Source organism: Anabrus simplex, chromosome 2 (assembly GCF_040414725.1).
Source record: "Anabrus simplex isolate iqAnaSimp1 chromosome 2, ASM4041472v1, whole genome shotgun sequence".
NCBI lineage: Eukaryota > Metazoa > Arthropoda > Insecta > Orthoptera > Tettigoniidae > Anabrus > Anabrus simplex.
The window spans coordinates 951,363,754-951,381,656 of record NC_090266.1 but is presented as its reverse complement, the minus strand read 5'-3'; the positions used below and the strand labels follow the sequence as shown (position 1 = coordinate 951,381,656).

At 36.5% G+C, this 17,903-nt stretch overlaps 1 protein-coding gene across 2 annotated transcripts in view; it reads left to right on the top strand.

Annotated features, from left to right (window-relative positions):
• LOC136864572 (multiple inositol polyphosphate phosphatase 1) overlaps positions 1-17,903 on the top strand; it is a 120,488-nt gene that overhangs the window by 50,373 nt on the left and 52,212 nt on the right. For both annotated transcript variants that reach the window (XM_067141751.2, XM_067141750.2), the window contains 2 exons: positions 15,166-15,341; positions 15,453-15,578. In XM_067141751.2, coding sequence (XP_066997852.2) covers positions 15,166-15,341; positions 15,453-15,578 — 302 coding nt within the window. The remainder of the gene's footprint in view (positions 1-15,165; positions 15,342-15,452; positions 15,579-17,903) is intronic.

Below are 17,903 nucleotides of genomic sequence, written 5' to 3'. Positions count from 1 at the left end.
TATAGGCTTAATTATTGTCCCTTTTGTGAATGTTCTATTGTATAGTACTATTATTATGGTACTAAAGTTGGTAGACTCAACCTTTAAGTCTCTATCGAAATTTGCTCAGAGAGCATTAAAAAACTTACCATTTAGTACCTAAGTTTTTTCCAATTTTTATGCCCCTCCCCCCCTCTTATAGCCCTTAAACCCTGGTACTTTGTGCTGTCTTTTTCTGTGCCCCCCCCCCCCCCCCGGCCCTTCTAGCTCCTAATCGCCACTACTGGCTAACATTACCATCCATACACAGTTTGCACATGTTAATTAATTTTATGGGAAAGCCAAATTCCATCATGTTCCGCAACCCTTCTCTATGGATTGAATCATATGCCTTGAACAGATCTATAAAGAAATAATGAACAGGCTCTTTGTGTTCCCACACCTTATCATTAATAGTCTTAATTGCGAATATGTTGTCTGTAGTGGATCTCTTACTACGAAAACCATTCTGATAGTCCCCAATAACATTTTCAGCAAATGGTTTTAAACACTGTAAAAGAATAAGACAGGATTGGGACAATAAGTGATTCCTGCTATTCTTTTGGAATAACTTCATCGTGCCATATCCTTAGAATGATCTTATATATGTATTTATGTAATCTTTCTACATTGTATTTAATAAGCTCGACAGGAATGTTGTTACTACCTGAAGCGTTATTGTTTTTTAAATGTATAATACCTTGTAATAGCTCTTGATATGATGGCTCAGGTATTTGTTCTTCTGATGGGGAACTAGATGGTTTACCAATAAAGGTTTCTCGATCATCATCCTTCACTAAGGAATCAAAGTATTGCTTACAGTAATTTAATAATTTGTCCTAATCAGCAATTAAATTTCCAGACTTATCTTTCATAATTCTCGATCTTGGTTGAAATCCTTTTTTAATTGTGTTGCAGTTCCATACATCTTGCGGATGTTCCTGTTTCTGTAGTCATCTTGGCTTGATTCTATTTGTTGTCTCAGGCAGAATTTTTTCTTTCTACGAATTAATTTACTACATTCTTTCTGTTTTCTCTGTATAGTTCCTCAACATATCTACATTCTTATTAGACTGCAAGCCACTTATCTATATATATATATATATATATATATATATATAATAACTTGTCCTGACTGACTTATTCATCATCGCCGAGCCAAAACTACTGGACATAAAGAAATTAAATTTTGGGGATACATTCATATTAAAGTGTAGGTGCTCGGTAAGGGAGGATTTTTGGATATTCCTTCGCTAACGGGGTGAAAAGGGGGGTGAATTTTTAAGTTGAGGATATCTATATCTCAAAAATTTAAAAGTTTACAGATGTAAAAAATGGAATTTGGAATCTCCTTTAAAAATAAAGAAACGCGTATTTCTTTGTTTTTGGAAAATCCCATTAAGGGGGGGGGGGGGAAGGGGAAAATGGGTTGAACACCTTTTATGGGGAGACTTATATCTTAAAAAGTGAAGATGTTACAGACATGAAAATTTAAATTTGGAATCCCCTCTGAAAATAATCACTTATTTTTGTGTTTTTGGATAATCCGATGAATGGAACAGGAGTGACAAACAGGGTGAATTTATAAAAAGACTACATCTGCAATTATTACAGATTTGAAGACTGGTATTTCGAATTTCCTGTAAATGTAAAGAAACATATTTTTTTGGAAAATCCACGTAAGGGGAACTGAAAAGGGGGGGTGAATTTTTAAAATTTGTGTATCTACAGTATATCTCAAAAACATAACATGTTGCAGACGTGAAAATTGGTACTTGGAATCTTCTTTAAAAATAAGCAAACATGTGTTCTTTGGTTTTCGGAAAAACCCTCGAAGGGGAGGGAGGGGATGTGTGTGTGAAAGAATTGAAAAATTAATTGAATTATTTGTATGAGAATATATATATACACACACACACACACACACACACACACACACACCAAAAATCTAAAAATGTTACAAACGTGAAAACTGGTATTTGGAATCTCCTTTAAAAATAAAGAAACATGCATTTGGTGGGTGAATTAACTTGGTGGGGGAGGGGGGGATGAAAACGGAGATTAATTCCTTTTATGAAGATACATATATCTCAAAAACTAAAGATGTTACAGTCATTATAATTGGTATTTGGAAGCTGTTTTGAAGAAACGGGTACTGTTTGTTTTTGGAAAATTCACTTGAGTAGGGAGTGTGAAATTAAGTAAAAAAATTGATTTCTTTTTCTGGAGAAACATCTCAAAACTGAAGGTTACAGTCATGAAAATTTACTATTTTGAATCTCCTTTAAAAATGAAGAAACACGCATTTGTTTTTTTTCTTTCGGAAAATCGATGTAAGGGGTGTGGGGTTGAAAATAAGTAAATAAGGAGTTGAAATATGTTTATGAGGATACTTGAAAACTGAAGCTGTTACAGACGTGAAAGTTGGTATTTTGAATTTCCTTTCTTAATAATAAAACACGTATGTTTTGTTTTCGGGAAAGTCCACTTAAGGCGGGAGAGGGTTGGAAAGAAGTGAAGAAGAAGAAGAAGAAGAAGAAGTTGAATTATTCTTACGAGAATACATTTATCTCAAAAACTGAAGGTGTTCCAGACGTACAGGCATGAAAACTGGTACTTGGAATCTCCTTTAAAAATAATGAAACACATATTTTTTTGTTTTCAGAAAATCCAGTTATGGCCTGAAAAGAATTGGAAAAGCGACTGAATTTTTAAAATGACTACTGGTATATCTATATTATATGTCAAAAACTTAACATGTTAGAGACAAGAAACTTAGTATTTGGAAAGTCCTTTAAAAATACAGGAACCTGTACCTTTTTGTTTTTGGAGAAGGCACTTAACAGGGGGTGAAGAGAAGTGAAAAATAGTTGAATTAATTTTTATGAGGATACTTGTATCTTAGAAACTGAAGATGTTACATATGTGAAAATTGGTATTAGGAATCTCCTTTAAAAATTAAAAAAAACATGTATTTTTGTTTTCAGAAAATACACTTAGATGGGGGTGAGGGTAGGGGAAGGACTGATCAAGGGATTGAATTCTTTTTATGGGGATACTTATGTATATCTCAAAGACTGAAAATGTTACAGATGTGGAAATACGTATTTGGAACCTCCTTTAAAAATGAAGAAACGTGTATTTATTTTTTTGACTTGAGAGAAGACCGTTTCTCATATGTACAGTTCTGTCGCATGGTCGTTGTAGCCCCAAAAGGTAATACCACAAACATGGTTTACAAAGAATTTCCACGAACCTACTACGCTGGCGTAGCAGGGGGAGAGGTGATAGTCCCACGTGGCGCATCTCAGGTGGCGGACAGGGGGGTCCTAACCGGCTTGCTGGTGGATTTGAGGGAAATAAAATACCTCTCGCGGACCAAACACACAACCTCCTGTGGGTGGGGGACGCAGATGAACGAAGAATTCACCCACGGTATCCCCTGCCTGTCGTAAAAGGCGACTAAAAGGGGCTACCAAGTGATGATTATATTAGAACAATGACACTGCTTGTGATTAGTACCACGACGCGGGGGAACACCATGGGCCGCTTTTACTTGCGCGTAGTACCACTATGTTAGGTACCCAATAGGTTTGTGATTAGTAGCAAACGAGAGCGTGACGGCTTTTACAGTACCTGTGATTAGTAGCACTATATGAGCGACACCGTGGGTGAGCAACATCATGGTTCTGGCTTGCCTATGATTAGTACCCACTATATGAGGAACACCACGCGATAGTGCGAGTCTCTGTGGTTGGTACACTTCTGTGATGAACACCATAGGTTTGCGTTGCCTGTAAATGGCGCCGCAATGTGCGAAACACCGTAGGTCTGTAATACATGTGCGAATTTCATTACTGATGAGTAGTACCATAATGTGTGGAATACCGCGAGTCTACACTACTTTTGATTAGTACTGCAACATGACAAAAACCATGGTGCTACTTTCCTAGCGATAAGTAACATTATGAGGGGCCGCTGAGTTGAATTTTGGACTCCTTTCGATAACAAGCATCATCGATTCAGTATCGTGCTATAGAAGCTGTCCTTTGGTCAGTAATACTATTGTTTTACGCCAGCTTCTGTGCATGTGAGGCACTGTGGGTCGGTTCCACTGATCGTTTTAAATTCATATCCATCCATTCATTCTTCGTCCTCATGTTTTGAATTTTGGTCAGTGGAGGGTTTTGGACTTCTAATTTGTCATTTCATTTCGTCTCACTTCGTACCATTAGGGGCCGATGCCCTAGATGTTAGGCCCTTTAAACAACAAGCGTCATCATCATCATCACAAAGAATTTCTGAGGGAAATGAAACTCAATTTTTGGAAGAAAGAAAGTAGAACTGGCTGAGTCAGCAAAGAGGATGCATCTGGATGTGCTAGGAGTAAGTGATATTTGGGTAAGGGGAGAGAACAAAGAAGAGATAGGAGATTATAAAGTGTACTTAACGGGTGTTAAAAAGGGTAGGGCAGAGTGTGGGGTAGGGCTGTTCATCAGGAATACTATTGCACGCAACATAGTTTCTTTTAGGCACGTAGAAGGAATTAGGACGAGAATTGTCTCGGCGTATTCTCCATGTGAGGGTGCAGTTGAGGATGAAATTGAAGTTTTATGAAGTATTGACATCGTAGTCAGGGTCAACAGCAAGGATAGGATAGTTTAGACTCGGTTACTAACTATTTAAAGATAAGAGGTATAGGGCTAAATGTGGCCACAGCACTAGTTGCAAATAGAGGATTGTGGTGACATTTAGTAAATTCAAAGAGGTTTGCAGACTGAACGCTGAATGGCATAACGGTCTATAATGGTGATGATGTATGTATGCATGTATGAAAGAGAGAATTTTTCAGTGCCATCAGCTATCCAAGTATTTCTGAACATCCTCAGTTGTACTGGATTCATCTGGCTGGGGGGCATAAAATAGTGATGCATTATATACTACCGAAGAGAATATAAACCTTTCCATATCTTGAAGAAATATTCTGTTCAGTGCTTTTTATCATGCTGCCATTGTTTTAAATTCTTTCCTGTGAATAGTGCTTTTCCAGAGTTTCATTTTCACACCTGACTGATTTTTCTTGACATAAAAGAATTCCTGCGGGACTAAATTCCGGCACCTCGGCTCTCCGAAAACCGTAAAAGTAGTTAGGGGATGTAAAGCCAATAACATTATTATGATTTTTCTTGATTCTAACAAAGAACGATTTGACACTATGGTCATTTTTGGAAGTTTTTAGGTTCCATTTTCATAATATTTCAATAAGACAAAACCAACCCTCTGGTGTGAATACATGGTCAATTATCCTGATCTTCTTTCCAACTGTACCAAAATCACAGTTTGAAGACAAAAGCATATCTAGAAGAACAAGATGATAATGTTTTATGCCAGACATCATGTAGTTGCTCTAGGGAGCAGGATGGCTACCGCATGAGAAGAGAGCAGCAGACAGGCAGGTTGCATACCATAGTGGTACTTGCAGAAACCAAACGGAGATGTTATCATACGAACAAGAAAACCAACAGCAATAATAATTTGGGCATGGATAATGAGAACGAACAGGACACAGATTATATAATATAACTGGTTATGAAAATTACTGTACTTACGTGAATAACACCCGTTGCCGAATAATCCCTGCACCCTAATTTTAGAACAGATCATTTTGGAAAAATTAAATGAACTAAAATTCCTTCCATCAAAGGAGTAATGTAGGCAGAAACAAACATTTCATATCACTCCGCGTGGTCTACGTGGTCTTCACAAAATTATGAACATGTAAATTTATGGATATAGCTGCTTTGTCTGAACATATTTGAGATGATAAAAATACATTATTACGGCTTTAAAATATATTTGCCTACTTACGTGACAGGGATTTCATTAATCTGAACTTGCAAAGAGGTTTGATCCTCTGTAGATCGGAAGATTCGCTGTCTCATGCATTACTAGAATCCTCTCTTAAATTACTTACAAATTCGTCGCACTCCACATATAAAACGCTTCTCATACACGGTCTCTCTTAACTCAGATAGTAACATGACCGATGGTGGATAATTCTTTTCGTGCAATGTAAACACTTGAAACAGACATACCGGTGTTATTTTTGTGATATCAACAATTATACAGTTGGGATATGTTTCCATAAACTTATTAAATATATTTAACACAACAGTCATCTCTCTCCTTTTCAGATGTTTTCCTCTCTTTGTTTTACACATGCAGGAACTGCTCTGTGCATAACCATTGCTGCGAACAGAATCAATGTCGAGCGTTCCTGATCTCCACAGCTGCTACAGCTAGCAGATATATAGGGGATTTCTGCTAGCAGATATTGGATTTTAAGATATTCGCTAGAAGCTTAGAACAGTAGCCCTACTATTATTTTTGCACTCAGTACTTCAAACTGTCATAAACAACTTGTTAAAATTGTATGAAATTTAGAAATAGACTATTTACTGGGCAGACAAAGGAAGTGTGAAGCAGCTGAAATCACTTGGTTTGCTTGACACTTTATTCTCTGGTTAGAAAGTGTTTTTTTTTTACTTTATTGGAATAAGTTATCAAGGCTTAAGTAAAAAATATAAACAGTACATAAATTAGCAAATAAACATTATAAATAGTACATGAATTAGCAAAGTGCAGGAGTCACATAAAACAAAAATGCATAAACACAATATTATACTAAGATTGTAGCAACAGCATCCGGCATCCTGCAATAGAAAGACTGTACTGTAATTGTGTATCTTAAAATTGTGCAGAAAGACACAGTATAAAATAAAATAAAGATACTGTATATTGATGCTCCTTTACCTGTAATCTTCTTAGCATTCATTATCAATGGCAGAATTGCAGTCCTCCTCGTCGTCACCATCATCGTTCTCCCACAGCACATCGTCCTCGGTTCTGTCCAGCGAATTAGAGATCCCGCAGTTCTTAAAACTCTTCTCCACCAGTTGCAGAGGAATGGAATTCCAAGCACGTTTTATCCATTCAGAAATCTGCTTCACTTCTGGGTGCATGGTTTTAACAGTAGGCATAAATTTGTGCACTTCGTTTGCCATCCAAGGTGTGTAGAGTTGTTTCACTGCTGCCTTAAGAGGGTGGTTAATACACACATCAGGTGGTGGGAGAACAGAAGTTAGACTTCCTGGAATTATTAACAGGTTTGTTCTACCACTTGTCAAAACATCGTGAACTTCTTGAGTAACTATTTAAAACAAGCATATTCCTGAAATTTAGTATAGCACCAGGGCACCGTAGCCAAACCTGCTTCACCGAGTCTACTACTAGGCTATTATCCATCCAACCTTTGGGTTGCACTTTTACGATAACGCCTTTTACTTTTATTTTTGGAATTGTTTTCCGTTTAAATATGACGTATTTGGCCAGTTTTCTTCCATCTGCGGTTACACAAAGCATAACTGTATACCTTTGCTTTTCATTCCCGCCAGTTCTAACCATGACGTTGGACACATCTTTTTTGCTTACAGTATAATCAAGCGGCATTTTGAAGAAAATTGGTGGCTGGTCCATGTTGTCTCTTTGTGAAAGTATGAATTTTTCATGCATAAATTGATCACGTATTTGTGGAAATTCACAATTTTTTCTTCATTATCTGTTGGAAGACTCTGTGTGATGGTAGTTTTTCTTCAAAATCTATAGCCATAAATATGACAACATATTACCAGGCTGAGTGGCTCAGACAGTTGAGGTGCTGGCCTTCTGACCCCAACTTGGCAGGTTCGATCCTGGCTCAGTCCGGTAGTATTTGAAGGTGCTCAGATACGTCAGCCTCATGTTGCTAGATTTACTGGCACGTAAAAGAACTCCTGCGGGACTAAATTCCGGCACCTCAACTTCTCCAAAAACCGTAAAATTAGTAGTTAGTGGGACGTAAAGCAATATTATTATTATTATTATTATTATTATTATTATTATTATTATTATTATTATTATCATCATCATCATCTCCATCCTATAAATTGGTATGTGGCACCTGTACAACACAATGCATGCACGTGTGCATACTTGCATTCAAAATCGTGACTACAGCGTTATTAATGTACCATTCCCACTGGCCTTCAGTATGTATTATGTCATGCACTTCCCCCCCTCCATGTTCGCTCAACTGCTCTAGTTCCTGAACAGCAGGTACAAACTGGCTCCGAGTTGACACTAGCTGTTTCATGCAGTCAAAAACTAGAGCCATAACTATGACAACGGACTAAACATATGAACTGAAACATATCACTGGTGTACTGCTTCTGCACCGTTTAGGTTCAGTTAGATAGTATTGTCATAACATGAGCATAATACATCATACAGAGGACTTGCTGTTATGTACCTATCATTGACATGTTAAATTTTGTAATTGCAGTGGTAATGCCATCTAGCAGAGATGAGTGGCAGTAGAAGAGATAGGACATACCTTAACAACATTAGTCAGTCAGTTATTGTTGTTAATTTTTAGGGCCTAGGACATCGTAGACCATCACATTTTGTTTCCTTCCAGCTCGGTGATATTAGGTCATTCATGGTCTAGGCTTCCAACAACCCTTTCTATGATTCCTTTTCCCACTCATTTTTGGAGGGATTGTTTTAAGGGCTCAGGACACTGTATACCATCACGATTTGGTTTCTTCTAGCTTGGTGATATTAGGACAGACAAATTAGTTATTACACAGTTGCAGCAGTAATGCTGTCTAGTGGAGATGAGTGGCAGTAGAAGAGACAAAGCACATCTCAACTATCAACTGTCAAGATATTGTTATTGTTGATCAATTTTATGGGTGAGGACATTGTAAGCCATCACTTTTAGTTTTCTTCTGGCTGAGCAATATTAGGACATACAAGGTCTGGGGAGTATTTTATCCCCCCTCTCCTCTTTTTATGACTCCCTTCTCTTCATTATCTTCAAGTTTTCCTTCTCATCTTGGTCATCTTCATTATCCTTCTGATCAAACAGGGCTAATGGACCATGTGGTTTTGAACCTCTTAAAAATAATCATAGCAGCAATGATCATCACTGCCATTTAACTCTTTCCTATGACGATTGAATAGTATTTCCATGTAGGCTATGTTCAACGTTGATGGACTAGGCAAGTAAAAATCTAAATTCTTGAATATCTGGTTTATCTGAACTGTAAAAATCTACGAAAGATACAATTGATTGGAAGCTGTAAGTTCTATAACTTTTGTTATATACACTTTTTAGGTAAAATTAATAATTCTGGAGGTATTTTTGAGGTTGGTAAAGGCTTTTGAAGATGTTAAATTTTTGGACAGTAGTCATAGTCCTTTGAAGCATTCAGATCTAAATGCAGAGAGAACACTGTATGCTGCTATTGCCTGTGCTTTATGTAGCCATAGGTCTAGAGGTTCTTCTTTCCCTGCCATTTGTCACACACTTCTTATGTATCTGTATGAGGCATTTTAAGCCAATAATAAATTTTTAAATAAAGTGTAAGCCTCCATGGCTCAGGTGGCTGTGCGCTGGCTTTTCACTGCTGGGTTACGTGGTTCAAATCCCGGTCACGCCATGTGAGATTTGTGCTGGACAAAGTGGAGGCGGGACAGGTTTTCCTCCAGGTACTCTATTTTTTCCTGTTATCTGTCATTCCAGCTACAGTCTCCAATATCATTTCATTTTATCTCTCTGTCATTAATCATCGCACCAGAGGAGTGCGACAGGCTTCGGCAGCTGGCACAATTCCTATTCTCGCCGCTAGATGGGAGCTTCCTTCATTCTATTCCTGACCCGGTTGAATGACTGGAAAAAAGCTGAAAAATTTTGATTTTTCATTAATTTTTAAAATAAAGTATGATCCTATCTATGCCACAACTTTTACTTTCACATCAGCATCTTCTCTTCCTTCTTTGCAGAACCATTTCACAGCTCTAATGAAATTACTCAGGATCTCCTTTCAGCAAAGGACTTGCAAAAAGGTGAAATTTCTGAATATGATATATTAATTTCTCATCCTTGTTAATTGTAATGGTGTATTTGCCATGTTCACTTCTATGATCCACAATAGTGTTCTATCAAGCTGTTACATGATACTTCCTTGTGTTCAAATTAATTTTCTTCCCACACATTTGCTTTTCTATATCCTTTGGTTCATGGATATTCTAAATATATTGCAGAATACCTTGTTGTGTACTCTAACCAGCTGACCAGGGCAATTTTTCACAAATTATGTGAAAGATGAGTTTCCTACTTGAATTTTCATTAATTCTTATCTTTGTGGCAATACATTCTTACCTACTTATCAGTCTAAATAAAAATATATATTTTTCTAGTTTTTTGGAACTCTTCTTTCAATGTTTGTGAGTTAGTGATATAACTGCCTCAAATTGCATGTTGTATATCTGTTTCCTTCCTACTCATTTTCTCTCACACATACTCACTGCGTTGCAGGAACCACCTTGTTCGTGTTGTGACTGGCATAGTCTGATCGTTTCTACACAGTTTTTCTTTTTATGCAGCTGGCTATACATTGCACTGTTACAGATAAGTCTTATGGCAATGATGGGATAGGAAAGGGTTAGGAGTTGGAAGGAAGCGGCCGTAGCCTTAATTAAGGTACAGTCCATTTGCCTGGTGTGAAAATGGGAAATCACAGAAAATAGTCTTCAGTGCCGCCGACAGTGGGGTTCGAACGCACTATCTCCTGAATGCAAACTCACAGCTGCGTGCCCCTAACCGCATGGCCAACTCGCTCTTTTCTACTTGTTACCATTTGTAACTTGTTTGTTTGTAACTACTCACTGTTACTGCACCGTCTGCAATGTTATAAATGACTAACACATAACAGAGGACAGACATAGGTTTTGGCCAGGTCACTTGTGTGATAGGTACAATACCTGGTGAATGCTGATTTCCATCTGGCGTAGTTCACTGTCTCACGTCACAAATATGAATTGAGTAATTCAAAGAAATTACATTCTCATTTTTTTATAAAACTCTGAAAGCTGATTGAATGCACCACACATTGGTACAAATAACACAGACTGCGAGTGGTTGTGGTTTGGATTACATAGCTGTCAGCTTGCATTTGGGAGTTAGTGGGTTCGAACCCCACTGTCGGCAGCCCTTGAAGATGGTGACAAACTTTCTTACTTACTGCCTCAATTATTTATTTCTTCGAAGTATATTTTCAGATATCATTGTTTTGTGTACTGTGATTGAATACACGCTTTACAAGTGTAAAGTTCTAATGTTGTTAGTTTTTTCATCCCACTATCTACTTTTACGGTTTTTGGAGACACAGAAGACCGGAACTTTGTCCTGCAGTAAATCTACCAACACAAGGCTAACATGCTTGAGCACCTTCAAATACTGTGGGACTGAGCCAGGATTGAACATGCCAAGTTGGGAATTGAATCTTGAATTTCCTCCTTTTGACAGAGTTGCCCTGATCACTCAGTTGCAGAGGCGTTCTTTTCTGATTTGACACAAGTAGATCCTGTTAAGGCATACACTGTTTAATAAATTGGGTGTGTAACAAAATTATCTGCTTCATTCAGATGACTTCTCCATGTCGGTCTTTGACAACTGAGGAGGATTTTAGATGACATTTTGATCAGCATAACCATATAATTCTGTCTGTAGTTTTTTGGAGGTTTGCCTTATTAAGATTGAATTATGTATTTCTTGTTACATTTTCTGTGTTTTTTTTTTTTTCACAGAAAAAAGCATGTTTCTAATAATTCCCTTCATTTTTTAAAAATTGTTGTCTGTGGTTCATAACTGATAGCCTTATGAGTAAATATCACAACCTTTCTGATAGTGTCCATGTACTTAAATAATACCTTGAGGTTTAGGATCAGGAAGATATCATATGTAGCTAAATCTGGGGAATTTGTTTAGTAGGTGAACCTAATTACTTTTGTCCTAAACTTTACAAGTTAGGAGTGGTGGTTGACCACATTGTTTTGCAGTAAAGATCATTTATTTGGCTCACAGCACTCTAATTGTACATGAATGAATCTCACCTGTAAATATTTCAAAATTTGGATGTTTTTGTCCCTTGGGACTATGTGGCCACTTATTGCTTTCACAAAATGCCCTTTCTTATTTCAGAGTTATTTAGATACAGTTTTATTTTATGTATGATTATAATCATTCATCACTGGCTCATTGTTCCTTGGCTATATTGTGGGCACCATTGCTAGTCTGCAGCTGCTGTCATTTTGAAGATGTTGGAATCATTTTCCTTCAAGAAGATGATATTTCTGGAATTGTCTTCTCTGTCAATATTTTTCTCTTCTTTCAAGCTGTTTGATTCAAACTCTGTCCAAAATTATGATTAGAATGACTCAGACACTTTGCATAAAAATTCTTTAGTTTATTGCATTCACTCTTGTCGCATTCCATTCTTACAGAAAAAAATTGCCTTCCTTTTGTGTCATTTGAGCTATGTGAGTTATTTTCCTTAGTTTTCAGCTCACAAATTAGTTCATCACATTCAAAAATTACAAGTGTGTTGATAAACAGTCATTACCACAAATATTTCAAAACTTTTCTGTGTTTATATAACTTGTGCCTAGTTTTTCATGAGATTCACGAACAACTCTTTGCTCCATGATTTCTTGTGAAGTTACGTTATTTTATCATGATATACCGGTTCAATCGTTCACTACTGATCTGCATTTAGGGCAGTCACCCAGGTGGCAGATTCCCTATCTGTTTTCCTAACCTTTCCTTAAATGATCGCAAAGAAATTGGAAAATTATTGAACATTTCCTTTGGTAAGTTATTTCAATCCCTAACTCCCCTTTCTATAAACAAATATTTGCCCCAATTTGTCCTCTTGAATTCCAACTTTATCTTCATATTGTTATCTTTCCTACTTTTAAAGACACCACTCAAACTTATTTGTCTACTGATGTCCTCCCACGCCATCTCTCCACTGTCAGCTCGGAACATACCACTTACTGCAAGAGACTATCCTTATTTTTCTGCATTGAAAGTCTGTTTAAAGGAGAAACAGTAAAACTTTTGTATCCACCTATTCAATACATTAAAAGCAATTATAAAATTAGGATCTCATCCTTATTTTATTGCTTGAATATTAAAACATAGGACATGTTTCGTTCATATTTTGAACATCTTCAGCCATAAATATTCTTACTTATCCTTAATGAGCTTTGAGAAGCCTCTTAAATATTAAAACGTTTTGTTTATTATGTCGTCTTATTGAAAATAATAATTTAATTTCAACCTTTAAAACCTTATTCTAATATTTAAAATACAATGTCAATACATTTACAATCTGTTGAAATTGCTTAATATTTTCAAATTATTCGTTGTATACACATTCAAACATTTTGTTACAACTGGCATAACTTTTCACATATTATACTGTATGGAATTGGAATCTTAATACACTCAAAACAGCTGAGGTTAGGCTTCAATATTACTCTATTCGTCCATAAAAGTGACAAAACTGATGTGCACTGTTGATTATAGGTTATGAAATATTTAACTTCAAAATTTGTTGAATTCACAAATTGCTTGTAGTCTTGACCAGTGTATAATAGGGCAAACGTCCAGACATAAGCAGGGACTCTGTCAGTTGGTGATGAACAAGCTTCGGTGACATGCAAATGGTAATTTCATCAAAGTTTACGTAAGAAAGTCTGTTGACATATTCTTTCTCCTCCTGCCTGTATTTACTCCAGTGCTGGCATTGCCAATGTTATCATTTAACCTTGTAAGAGTATTTACGGCTGAAGATGTTCAAAATATGAACGAAACATGTCCTATGTTTTAATATTTAAGCAATAAAATAAGGATGATATCCTAATTTTATAATTGCTTTTAATGTATTGAATAGGTGGATACAAAAGTTTAACTGTTTCTCCTTTACATACTACTTAATCAAGCAGCTCGTCTCCTTTCTTCCAAGTCTTCCCAGCCCAAACTTTGCAGCATTTTTGTAACGCTACTCTTTTCTTGGAAATCACCCAGAGCAAATCGAGCTCCATTTCTTTGGATTTTTTCCAGTTCTTGAATCAAGTAATCCTGGTGAGGGACCCATACACTGGAACCATACTCTGGTTGGGGTCTTACCAGAGACTTATATGCCCTCTCCTTTACATCCTTACTACAACCCCTAAATACCCTCATAACCATGTGCAGAGATCTGTACCCTTTATTAACAATCATATTTATGTGATTAGCCCAATGAAGGTCTTTTCTTATATTAACACCTAGGTACTAACAATGATCCCCAAAAAGAACTTTCACCCCCATCAACGCAGTAATTAAAACTGAGAGGACTTTTCCTATTTGTGAAACTCACAACCAAACTTTTAACCCTGTTTATCATCATACCATTGCCCACCGTCCATCTCACAACACTATCGAGGTCACCCTGCAGCCGCTCACAATCTTGTAACTTATTTATTACTCTGTACAGAATAACATCATCTGCAAACAGCCTTATCTCTGATTCCACTTCTTTACACATATCATTGATATATAGATATATTGATATATTGATATTGATATATTCTTAGTTCAACAGTACATTTGTATTCAAGCAACTTTCAAACAAGATCTGGTCTATAGTTTTAATCCTACTAATTTCTTGACTTACTATATGGATCTGGATTGGTGTTGCAGAGGTTTTAAATTTTATTTCATCATATGACATGAACGGCTTTGAATGGATCCTATAGAGGCATACACTTGAATTTTTTTTGTAAGTAACAAAATTATCTGCTTTATTGAGATGTCTCAGTCTTTTACAACTGAATACTAGGTTTGAGTCTTTATAGTGAAATTCGTGCTGGGTAGAGCAGGTGAATGAAACCTCCTTCTGGATCTCCAGTTTCCTATGCCACTTTAATACTAGCAGTGTTCCATAATCATTCATTATCTTTCTGGGAGAATGTGACAGGCCTCAGCACATTCTCATTCCTTGGTGGGATATTATCAACTGACTACTGTTAATTATTTGGCTACATTTAGATCTTTAATTCTCTGTCGGCCAAAATAGATTACAATACTGGTACTTTGTGGAGCTATATTTTGCTTGCAGTCTGTTTCACTCTTTAGTCCCTAAATATTTTTTACTTTGTTGATTGTACTTGTATATAGTCAAAGAGTAACCAACTATGTTATGTGTTTCTTTTAAGAACCTGGATTGTGCAGAGATGATGTTGCATTAAAGACATGGCGACCAAGATTGAAGGAAACAGATGAGAAAAAACTCTCTGCTATAGGGGAAGACGAAATGATTCAACTTGCTCAGAACTACCGGTATTACTTCCCTGATCTCTTTCCTGGGAATTACAGTGCTGCTTCGTACTTGGTAAATGTTTCTTTGGAATAACAATGTTACTTGTTTACTAACTTTCAAATAGTCATTTTTGTTTTTATTGGGATGTACAGTAAGTAAAATATTTCTTTTTATTTGTTACAGTTCCGTTATACTGCAACACAACGTACTTCTGCAAGTGCAAGAGCTTTTGCTGTTGGTTTATTTGGAAGAGGTACTAGTCACCATGTGCGGTATCCCCCTGCTGTGAAAAAGGATGCTGTTTTAAGGGTAAGGAATCGCATATTTTTAATGGAATTTATTGCATGTTCTTGGTTTTGCAGAGGTAGCTAGTGTAAGGTGTACCACAATATAAATAGATATATAATTAATTAGGCTGGATGAATAAAATAGTGAGCAAAATCAGGTTTTCAAAAGATATATATTTTGTAAATTAGAAGGGAATGGGCATAGCAGAAGTACAGTAGAAGTCCGCTATAACGAGTACGGCATTTAATGAAAACCCTGTTATTACGACAGATTTTGTCTGTCCTTTCAAAATTCCTATATTAAACTGTGTATTATCTCTCGGTTACAGCAAGAACCCTATCCTTGACGCATCTGCTATGACGAGCAATTAAGTGTGCGTGATTTTTTTCTGTTACCGACATTTATGCACTTAGCGATTATATTGCATGTGATTGATCATCTTTGATATAGTTTCCTCGCTATGTCCACTAGCGAGCTCTCTCGTCGACATTCGAAGGCGATGTCGGAGTCGGTTAGTAATACCCGTCGACTGCTGTTCCATAAAGAAAAATGGAAATTAAAGAGAACATGTTTTCGTAATAAATGCATAAACAACGCATCTGATAGCAGTTGTTCACTCTTAATAAATAAAAGGTAAAGTAAACGATAGCTTAATTTTAATGCTAAATGCTTCAATTCAGAAAGAATGGGATACACTTCAAGATATGGCAGAGTGCATCATTGATTTCAGAGGTTAGTTTTATATTTGTCACATCTGGTTAAATTTTGGAAAGGCTATTATCATGTAAATTTATAGCGAGAAGATTATAATTTCTCTACTGGCACTTGAAATATGTTTTCATGATGCATATAGTATGGTTAGGTGACGATGTTTGAATAAGAAAATGGAAACGTTTGCCACAAAATACGACTTTTGGTATAATTATCTGGCTATGTGCACTTGCGAGCTCTCTCGTCGACATTTGAAGGCGATGTTTGAATCGATTAGCAATACCCATCAAACTGCTGTTTTGTAAAGAAAATGAGAAATGAAAGAGAACATGTTATCGTTATGCGTAAATAACATGGTCGATAGCAGTTGTTAACTCGTTACAAATAAAGACTGAAGTATATGATCGCTTAATTTTTAATGTTATATACTGAAATTAAGTGAGAATGTGAGACACTCAAGATATGGCAGAGTACATCACTGATTCAGAGGATAGTTTATATTTTCTCGCAGCTAGCTAAATTTTGGCAAGGCTGTTCCCATGTAATTTTGTAGCGAGGAGGTTATCATTTCTCTACATGGTGCGCTTGAAATATGTCTTCATGATGCATATTACAAGATATTAGGCTATTATTACTCCATCTAGTGATGAAGATGTGTATATATTGAATAGGAGGATATATTTCCTTTGTAAAGTGAAAAGTTCATGATACATATACGGTTAGGTTCAGTGATGATGTTTAACCCTTTGGATGCCGACCCATAATAGGGCATCATATGCATAGAATGCCAAGCATGTTTCAATGGATTTTTCCATTACTGTATAAAATTTTTTATTTACGTCTCATTTTAAAAGATATTGAGGTAAAATTTGGTACGTGAGCTTGACATACTCCAAGGAGTATAAACATGTGACTTGTATTTCAAAAAACAAAATTTTGTGGAATATTGTGCACAAAAATATTATTATTTTTTATTTAAAAAAGGAAAAAAATTTGAAATTAATTAGCACATTTTACACGAAATCCAAAGTGACTAAGTGAAGATATTTCATCTTAACTCTTATCTGGGATGATATATACCAATTTATATTGTTATTGTAAGTCTATTTTCCAATTTATAAACTAATTTCCAGAAACATTGAACATGTGGAGAGAAAGTCACCAACAATGTAACCTGTCAATGATTGGATATTTTTTTTTTTTTTTGCTAGGGGCTTTACGTCGCGACGACACAGATAGGTCTTATGGCGACGATGGGATAGGAAAGGCCTAGGAGTTGGAAGGAAGCGGCCGTGGCCTTAATTAAGGTACAGCCCTAGCATTTGCCTGGTGTGAAAATGGGAAACCACAGAAAACCATTTTCAGGGCTGCCGATAGTGGGATTCGAACCTACTATCTCCCGGATGCAAGCTCACAGCCGCGCGCCTCTACGCGCACGGCCAACTCGCCCGGTGATTGGATATTTTATGAATTTTGGGAGGGTAATAGCAATCATTTGAGAGAACTGTGACTAGTAGCAGTGTTTGTTACTACAGAACAGTTCAAAAGATCGGAACAACATACAGAATCAACTAATAGAGTCAGGAATGGAAGTGTAAAGAACAGATTGAAATATTCTATGGGTGGAGCATCAGG